This window comes from Sciurus vulgaris (genome assembly GCF_902686455.1).
Source record: "Sciurus vulgaris genome assembly, chromosome: 12".
Classification (NCBI taxonomy): Eukaryota; Metazoa; Chordata; class Mammalia; order Rodentia; family Sciuridae; genus Sciurus; species Sciurus vulgaris.
The window spans coordinates 58,829,380-58,839,892 of NC_136473.1; the positions used below are offsets into that span (position 1 = coordinate 58,829,380).

Sequence of the window (10,513 nt, forward strand, 5' to 3'; positions counted from 1 at the left end):
TAGAATTGGTCCTTTCTTTTTTCTATTTATCTGTGGAGGTTAGAATTTAAAACCTAATAAGATTCTTAGAAATCATCTCATTTTGCTTTTACACTCTTAAAGTAAAAACAAATGTTTAAGCACAGGATATTAACTTGCCCAAAAGGAAATAAGGACTTAGTCACATCATTGTCCATTATTAGTGGCAACTCCCATGTCTCAAGTAATAGATAGTACTCACCTGAATTTGTTCCAGACCTTGAAGTGAGCCTGATATTAGAGATATTTTGTCAATATAGAAAGGGTAAATCACAGACAGGTCACCTATGTAATAAAATATATGAAATGATAATTTATACTTGTAGTTATATTTCAATTAATGGATAAGTTAGATACAATTAGAAAAAAAAAACTTCTCTTCAGTGCTTATCTGTGAGTTCTTTTGTGTATCATAGTCTGCTGCTTGTGGTCCCTTATTGCACTTCATGTTTTCGTTTGTCTTCCCCACTAGATTCTACCCTTGAACTTGGAAATCTCTTTCTTATGCACTGTTATTTCTAGCTTGTAGTAATTGATTGTCAAGCTGGTTTACCCCAACTTTGATGGTATGTGGGATACTGTGAGTATATTATAAATATCTTATGTTTGAATGTTTTATTTTTTACAGTGAACAGAGTATCTGTCAGGCAAGAGCTGCTGTGATGGTTTATGATGATGCCAATAAGAAATGGGTGCCAGCTGGTGGCTCAACTGGGTTCAGCAGAGTTCATATATATCACCATACAGGCAACAATACATTCAGAGTGGTGGGCAGGAAGATTCAGGATCATCAGGTAAGAATCTTAAGTTTTTACTTTAAGATGATCTAATATACCTAAGAACTTAGTATATTCAGTTAAAAAAAAAAAAAAGTAGTGCTTCAAAAACTCTATAACCAAAATACTCTCTTTGGGAAAAACAGTGTAGGTTTGCCTCCTCACCCTTTCTACTTTTTAAAAAACCTGAATTTAGATGAAGATTTGGAATTAAATCCTATACATGCCTTCATTCAGTCTTGTCTTCCAACTACCTAGTTTTTAGATTTATAAAATACTTTGGGACAAAAGTATTTTCCAAAGAAAATCAAGAGATGTTAAAAATGTTCTGCTATAGATGCAGGAAAAACAAAACAAATTTTCAATGCCCAGCTGAGGCCTTACTTAAAAAAGGCAGATCCCTAGATTTGCACTAGGACACGTGGTGATGGGGTGTGTTAACAGATGCTATAGTATTCAGGGTTTTAGGGTGGAGATTATGGATTGGAATAGCTAGGGACTTTGGTTTGTCATATGCACACGTAGGGTCCATGGGCCTATTAAAATTTGGGCTGTGAAATTGAAATCTATGCAAAAAACTGGAATTCTCAGAGAGACTGCATTCCATAAAAAGACAACGAAGAGAAGTCCTTCTATCCAGGCAAGGAGGCAAAGGAGTTTGTTTCTGTGTGAGCTGGTTTAGGAGCTTTCCTGAGAAATGGAAACCAAACTTATTTGCACAACTCCAGCTGAGAAATTCCAGTAACAAATGAGAAACTCCAGCTAACAAATGCCAGTAACAGTGAAATTGTTGGGACAACTGATAAAAGTAAATGCAGTGCTCTCCCTGGAGAGAGACTTTCACATCTGAAGTCAGTCTACAGAAAAGAATTTATGGAATTTGTGAAATTTATTGATTTAGTACAGACTGTCACAGGCTGCCCCTTTTCAGCCTTCTCGAGCTACCTCTTTTTTTCTTCGTTGCTCTTCCCTTGTCTCTCTTCTTTCTCTTCCCTAGTTTCTCTCCTTTTTCTCTATGCTCCATATTCCCTGCTGTGTTGCATGACCTTTCTTTGATCTCCCCGGACTCTATACCAAGAGCCCCACCTCCTGTCCCTTTGGTAGTTAAGGCAGTGCCAAGTGTTTTTTTCTGCTGTCTTTCCTTCAGCACAATGGTCTTGTGGTGGGTTGCATCAGACACATATCAAATACTGCCTAAGATGCTGTTACAGAGAAGAGAAATGAAAATTGGACAATTAAAACTTTGTAAAAAGTGATGAACATGTTTAAATATAGCATTCTGAATTAATAGCTATAAAGTGAATATATTGGTGAAAAGGTCATTTGTTAATACTAATGAATGTACCTGAAAGTATGTTGACAGGAAAGAAAATGAATATTTAAAAATAAGTAGAAAGATGTTTGTGTAAGCTGAGAAATTTCTATATGAAACAGTAAAAATTTATTCATAAGAGAATTAAGGTGTCCTATGACTTGGATTTTGACAAATAGAATGTTTCTTAAAGTATTTAGAGTGCTGGGGATACAGCTTAGTGGTGGAATGCTTGCCTAGTTGTGCGAAAGTCCCTGGGTTTGATCCCCCCCCCCCCCAAAAAAAAAGGTTGAAAATTCAGTCATGCTTTTAAATAATTTGTGATTATAAGTTGAATTTATGCATGCAGTGCATGGTGGTGCATGCCTGTAATCCCAGCGGCTAGGGAGGCTGAGACAGGAGGATCATGAGTTCAAAGCCAACCTCAGCAACAGCAAGGCACCAAGCAACTCAGTGAGACCCTGTCTCTAAATAAAATACAGAAAATGGCTAGAGATATGGTTCAGTGATTGAGTGCTCCCTGATTCCCCCCTCACCCCCCCCCCCCAAAATGATGAAGTCATTACGAGCATTAGGAAATAATACTTTGACCTTAGTGATAGGCTACTACACATAGAAACCATGAGACATCTAAGCTGTCCTTAGATGGACACATCTTAACTTCTCATAGTAGTGGGGTGGATGGTGCGGGGAGTAGGAAGACAAAAAGAAAAGACTATCTCTTGAAGAAATTGGGCCTACAATTTCTTTTTCTCAGTAACATAAGGCTAGTTAAATATTAGATAACTTTCTGGCAATTTACCAGGAGGAGAAAACCTACAAGAAACAAGATATTCAGGAAAACCATTTGATAAAATTCAAATCAATAATTTTCAGTAAATTAAGCATAAAAGTTTTTTAAGCTGATAATGTTGGATTATATAAATTTACAGCAAGTATTTTACTGGATTATATAGTATTGAAAGCATTTCTCTTAAACTTGTGACTAAGTTTAGGGTTTAGCTTTAATCAGTTTTCATTTGGTGTTGCAGAGGATGTTCTAGTTAACCTAGAAGTATAAAAGTGAAGAAATAAAAACTTTATGAATTGAAAGGGAAGAAACAGCTGGCCTTATTATTCATCAATGATATATTTCTGCATATCAAAAATATCCCAAATGTCTGCAGATAAATTATAAACACTAAAAAGTTTGTTCAGCAGGGTTGTTAGATTCAAGACCAGTATTTAAAAATTAGTAACACTTTTGTATAACTAGCAATAAGCAATTAGGAAATAATATTTTTCAAGATGCTATTTAAAATAATAAGTGATAATGTACCTAAAAATAAATCTAATGAGTAATAAATTTCCTGTCATTTCAGGGTACTTTGTGGTATCTCTTAATGATTATCAGTCTGTTGCCAGTGGAAGCACATTGTTATAATTTACTAAAAGCATCCAATTTTTCTGTAGTAATCACTATTTTAAAAAGCCACCCACCATTTATTTCTAAAGTAGAATACATTCAAGTTATTTCCTTTTTCTGCTTAATATTTATTAAGTACTTAATATGTCTAGGTGCAATACCTGGGTTTTATATAAAGTTTCTGACCTTGAAAGATAATATTAAAGAACGTGAGTGTTAAGCTTGTAAGCAAAGACATAGTATTAGTTGTGATAAATATAAATCATAGTACAGCAAGGGTGTAGAAGAATCACCAGTGTGTCAAAGAAGATTGGCAAAGGGGGTCATAGATGATTTCACAGACAAGAGTGATACTAAGCCTGGTCACAAGGAAGACTAGGTGTTTCCTGCACTGCTTACTCTGTGTGTGGTCAGACTAAAAATGCAGGGCAGAATATACCACCAATCCAGAGTCATGAGGCCCTGAGTTCAATCCACAGTATCCCCCCCACACACACACATCACCAAAAAAAGGAATTAAAGCATAGGCAAGTAAAGCTAAGTAAAAAAGAAAAGCCAAACAGATGGGCATCTCCAGAAATGTCAGAAAAACTCTTGATAATGTGGAATCATGCTAAAAACTCATAGCTTTCAAGGACTCAGAGCACTTCCCAAGTCTGATAAAAAGCATGTATAAAAGTATTACATGAAAGATTATATTTAAGGGTGAATTTGAGAAAGTCTTCCCTCTAGTATCAGGCCGGAGGCAAAGATACTTGGTATCACTACATCTTTTCAGCATTGGATTCCAATTCCTAGCTAGTGTATGAAGGTAAGAAAAATAAGCAAAATGTGCAAGAATTGGAAGAAATAAAGCTGTTGTCCATTTTGGATGACATGGTTATATATTTAGGGGGAAAAACCTGAATATAACCACTAGAATAGTTAGAATTCATAAATATATTAGATTAATAATAGATTAGAATTAATAAACACTTTAACAAAGCTGGGTACATTGTCATTATATAAAATCTTCAGAGTTAGAAAATGAAAAATTTTAAAGGATTATTTATAGCCACAACAATAATTTATCAAATACCTAACAAAACTAATAAAAGGTGTTCAAGACCCTATATAGAAAGCTATCAAGCATTAAATACAATCTAATCAAAGGGTGGTTTATGATATTCATCAGTTAGATTAATTTTATGGTATTAGTTCTCTTCAGATTGACCAGTACTATCTTAATCAAAATCACGGAAATTATTCGGTGGGAAATTGACAACCAGAATATGAAATGATAACTTCACATGAAGAACTGAGAATAGCCAAAGTAATATTGAGGAATGAAGTAAGAGAACAAACTATAGTGGCATTTGAAACATGGTGTAAGGCACTCTTGTGTTGGCAGAAAGTTAGGCATATTGACCATTAGGTCATGTAGACCCTTGATTTATGAAAAAATGTAAGCCTGCGGCACAGTTATAGATGTATTGAATCAACTGGATAGCCATATTGAAACAAATAGGAAGCTTGAACCCTATCTCACACCATAGGCATAAATCAGTTCCATTTGGATTGGGGATGCAAATGTGAAGGTAAAACAATAGAGCATCTTTTTAAGTTGGTGTTGTTTTTATGACCTTTGGGTTGAGAAACATTTCCTAACAGGACACAAAAGGTTTATAATTATATAAAGGAAAAGATCGCTAATTTGAACTGAATAGAAGTGAAGAACTTCTGTTCATCAACACACTTGTAAGGGTGAAAAGGCAAGGCAAGTCATGGAATGGAATGAGATAATGTATCACACAGATAAGTACAGTGAGACCATATGCAGAATGTATAAAAGACAAATCAATGAAGAAAAAGATGGACAACTCAGGAGAAAAATGAGCTAGAGATTTATTGATTTCAGCAGGTATTCACAAAAGAAGTTATCTTTTGATAGTACAGGGGAAGTACCTCATTAGTAATAAGGGATGTACAGGCTAAAACACAATGATAAAATAGTTGTATCTCAGAATTGCTGAATAAAGACCAACATTACCATTCGTAAGGCTGCATAGCATGTCGAGTAGCACAAGCTGTCGTATGTGGCTGCGAGAGTATGAATTAGTAACCAATTTAGAGAGCTACTTGGAGTTTTCTACTCAAGTTGAGTGTGCATATGACCTGTGCTAATTCTATTTCTGGTGTATATGCCCAACAAAAATGTGTGTTTGTGTATACCAAAAGACATTTAGTAGGATATTTATAATAACATTATTGTTGTGATCCCAAATTGCTAATAGTCCAAATGTTCATTTATGGGCAAGTGAATAAACAAACACAATTTATACAAAGGAATACCACATAAAGCAATGAAAATGAACATAGCATAACTGCATGCAATATATGGGTGGTTCTCATAAAGGTTAAAGAAAAGAAGGCAGATACATTATAAAACAATGTGTAACTTCTGTTATATAAAATAAAAAAATCTGGCAAAACCTAGTTCATGATATTGAAATGTGATTAGTGCCTTTTTGAGGGTGGGCGGAAGTCTTTAAGAGGGGTCCTTTCTGCTGTTAGTGTTCTATTTATATGTTTATATTACTTCAGTAAACAAATTAGAACTTACTTAATGAGAGGAATAGATATGCTTTTGTTTTGCTGATTTAGTTTTTAACCATCAGATGTATAACTTCTATCAGACAGTGCTGCAGACTGCTTTGACTCTAGATTACTGTTTAATCATTTTTGACAAGCTATGTTAGGAATAAGTTTGAGTGAATATATAGTTAGGATTTATCTACCTCCTTGATTTTGCCAGTTATTAGTTTGATCTTTATAAGAATTATTGTCTTTTAGGTTGTGATAAATTGTGCCATTCCTAAAGGGTTGAAGTACAATCAAGCTACACAGACCTTCCACCAATGGCGAGATGCCAGACAGGTGTATGGTCTCAACTTTGGCAGCAAAGAGGATGCCAATGTCTTCGCAAGTGCCATGATGCATGCCTTAGAAGTGTTAAATTCACAGGAAGCAGGTAAGGTGTCTGTACTTTCCTTGTGTTCTTAAACTGAAGTGCTTTGGATATGTTAAAGCAAATCTTTTTTTCAGCCTTTAAGTGATATGTCTCTTTGAAGTAATTCTTGTGTTTCTTTTGTTTTCTACAAGGATGCGAACTTGTGTGTTGATAGTAATAGTCTAGAAGGATAATCCTTTGAGTTTAGTTTTTAACCTTCACATATGAAGTTATTTAATTTGGTTTCTTCTGCTGTAACAATTAAACTTTTATTGCTAGAACATGAAACCCAGTGGAGATACAGTAGAATTATGCACATTTATCACTTTTTTAGTTTTTATGAGGAAACATGCTTTCTGAAACACTTTTTTAAAGCCACTACTGAGCTTGTGAATTTCAAGTAGGTCTTCTTCCTAGTAGATTAAAACCCAATTCCCAGTTGTTTGAAGTTTGATGAGTGCCCTCAGGTGGTACAAGTCACGAATTGCATTTCTTCTGATGCTGCATGTTGCTTAGAAGATGTTTATAAATAATTCACTTAAAAAACCTTAGGATTTAAAGCTGTATCTGTGTCAGGGATAAGCTCAGTTTCATTTTGTTGTATGAAATAAAAAGAAATAACCCCAGTGTGTGGTTTCTTTGGAGACATAGACTTCATAATTTGAAAAATGAAGGTTACAGTGCAAATATGATTACTCTTTCCAGTATTGTATGTTTACTAATGATTCTAATCATATAAATGTGTTATGAGCAGAATTTATATCTTTTAATAGGAAGGAGTTATATTCAGATGAAAATTTGATATTTTGTTGAAGGTATAAAATTTCAAAACCTATTATAAATAGATTATATTTATACCTTGCCTTAAATATAAGCGTCTAGTAATAAGCATCTAGTTCTTGTGTTAGTCTACTTCACAAATGACGTTTAGAACAAGAATTCTGGGATCTTACAGAAACTTTTTATGACAATCTGTATATAAATTACATTAGATCTTCTTTTGAGAAAATCAGTATCTATAAATAACTTGTACCTTGTTCTTATGTTTTATTTCTTTTCTTCCCTTTCCTTTTCCCTTTCCCTTTCCCTTTCCTTTCCTTTCCTTTCTGGAACTGGGGCTTGAACCCAAGGCTTTGCAATGCACAGCAGACGCTTTGCCACTGAGCTACATCCTAGCCCATGTTTTATTTATTTTGAGGAAACAAACCACTGGAACTCATTCTGATTTGTCTCTAATTATTGAAAAGAGCATAGGAAGGTCTGAATTGTCTCTTGATAAGTCACTATACTTTTCTTGCAGGCATCTGTATTTTGTTGACTTTCTATAGAAAGTATAGAATTGCTTTTATGCACCTTAGTTTTACCATAGAGAAGAAACTATAGTTGTGGTTCTTAATATTTTATTAAACAGGTCAGTTCCATAGTTCAGAGAATACAAGTATGATAACATTTGTCTTACCCATGTTTGGCACAAACTGCCATTTTTATTTCTGAGTCTTCAGTGATATTAGGAATTAAATATTATTTAACATAGTTCAAATGATTGTTCATCTTGTTAATTTTTTAACCAAATGGAAAGGATTGTTTTTAGCAGTGGAAGTCATATAGTTTGCTTTCAAAATGCAAATGCTAATAATGCTGATCCTTTGTAGTTGAGTTTTAATGTGAAAAGACTCAATTATATTCTTTTATTAAAATTTAATTTAATTTTTTTTTTTTTTTTGTACTAGGGATTGAACCCAGAGGGGTCCAACCACTGAGCCTCATCCCAGGCCCTTTTTAAATATAAAATTTTTTTAAAATTTTGAGGGTCCTGCTGCGTTTCTTAGGGCCTAAGTTGTTGAGCCTGACTTTCAACTTGGGATCCTCCTGCTTCCACCTCTGTAGTCACTGGGATTACATGTGCCACTGCATCTGGCTCAGTTATATTCTCTTGTAAACTAAAAAGCATTAAGAAACAATGTTCACATGTAGAAAGATTGGCAAACAGGAGGATCACCCATCATTTCACTAGCTACAGAAGCATTTTGGTCAGCCAAAAAGAAAAAAATTAACAGGGTTCTTCTTAGATGACTTCGATACTCTTCTCTGTCACAGTCTCAACCGGTAATACCAGGGACTGAGGAAAGAGAGATAATGGGTGACATATGCCTGTAATCCCAGTGACTCAGGAGGCTGAGGCAGGGGGATTGCAAGTTCTAAGCAATTTAGTGAGACTCTATTTCAGAATAAAACATAAAAAGGGTTGGGGATGTGGTTCAGTGGTTAACTGCCCCTGGGTTCAATCCCTTGTAACCCTCCCCCCCAAAAAAAGAGAGGGGGGGTAGTGGGAGCTAGGTATTGGTGGGAGGAACTGGTCCATCTTAATCATCACTGCATTGTGGATCAAGTCACTGGCAAAGAAGCTTTTGATTCTTTAGTATTTTTCATTGGAGAAAACAAAACATTATAATGGTCAGTGTTCTAAATAGTCTGATTTATTTAGGAAATGACTGTTTTCATAATTACTTTAATTTCTCATTTATTTTTGTCTTTCTTTCTTTTTTTTGGAACTGGGGATTGAACCCAGGGCTTTGCAAATGCGAGGCAGACCCTTTGCCACTGAGCTACATCCCAGGCCCCTAATTTCTCATTTTTGATGGGATTAACTGACCCAGAAGTAGGAGCATGGGAAGAGGTAGATGTTAAGAATCAGCAGGAGTGTCCTTGAAAAGGGATATAGCTTCTTGTACCGATCCTTAAAGTAGAACATGCATGTTTCTTCCTGCAGTAATATTATTGTAGATCCCCTTCCCATTCTCCTAAACAAACATACCAAATAATATCACTTCTTAGTATGCTCATATTTTCCCCTACCAAAACTGTTTGCATTGGGTTCCCAGCCAATTCCTAGCAGAAATTGTCTACTGTTTTTTTGCCAAGACCAAGTTGAAAAAACTTAATTTGTGTCTTTTCCCAAAAACAAACAATAGCCCAATAAAACTGATCAGAAACAAAAGAATATACTCATTCATAAAAGAAAAGCAACTACAGATACCAGTTTTGCTTTTTTTTTTTTTTTTTTTTGTTTTACCACTTTAAAAAAATATTTTCCAGTATTTAATGTTTATGTTTTTAAGTGTCGTCAGTATTAACCACGTCATTGTCAGTTAGTCTTTCTTAGGGATTTTCAGACTTTTAAAAGTTGTGGACACCTTTGTTCAAGCAAAATCTTTTGCTGAAACCCAGTGTATAAATGCAGCCACTCCCTCCCCCTCAAAGGAGTTTTTCTGATTAATGTAGGGTTCAGGCCCACTGCCACTAATGTACTTGTATGGTTCTCTAGAGGAGAACATGAAAATAACGCAGTTTTCTGGGCAAAACCAGTAATCACACAATCCTACCTTTCTCTTTCCCTTTCCCATCCCCGACTTTTCTAAATCCTCATTTTTTTTAATTAAGGAAAAACAGCTTTGAGTCCAGTCATTCTGATCTTTACAAGATGCTCTGTGTGTGTGTGTGTGTGTGTAATATTTTTCATTTTTTATGAAAAGGGTGGGTGGCAGGAATGTTTTCCTTTATTTTGTTTTTAACATGGTGTGCAATTATCTAATATACTGGAAAGTACAGGAGGTGCTAAATACAGTGAGTTATATTTGGAATTAAAAAAAACAAATCTCAAGTGCCAACATTTTTGAAAAAGAACTGAATTGGTGCTCTTCCTCTTAGACCAAATGCTACAGTATATCTTTTTCTCAAATGAAAATTGATTCCATTTTAAACAATTACGTTATTCAGACTGATGATCTTGATTTCTGTGTTATTTATCAGGTACATTTTTAAGTTTTTGTGGATAATAGTTATCAATTATGTAAAATACATTGTCAATCCTTATGGTGATCATTGGAGATAAATTTGCACAATGTTTTATTTTGCTAAAGGTTTAAATCATTTGAAAATGGAAATAATTCTTTAAATTCTTTTTTTTTTTTTTTTTTTTTTGGCGGTACTGGGGATCGAACCCAGGGCCTTGC

The 10,513-nt window shown here is 34.7% G+C and overlaps 1 protein-coding gene across 10 annotated transcripts in view; it reads left to right on the forward strand.

Moving 5' to 3' along the window:
* Positions 1-10,513, forward strand: part of ENAH (ENAH actin regulator) — a 144,170-nt gene that overhangs the window by 75,916 nt on the left and 57,741 nt on the right. For all 10 annotated transcript variants that reach the window (XM_079106656.1, XM_079106660.1, XM_079106659.1 and 7 more), the window contains exons 2-3: positions 647-812; positions 6,344-6,521. In XM_079106656.1, coding sequence (XP_078962782.1) covers positions 647-812; positions 6,344-6,521 — 344 coding nt within the window. The remainder of the gene's footprint in view (positions 1-646; positions 813-6,343; positions 6,522-10,513) is intronic.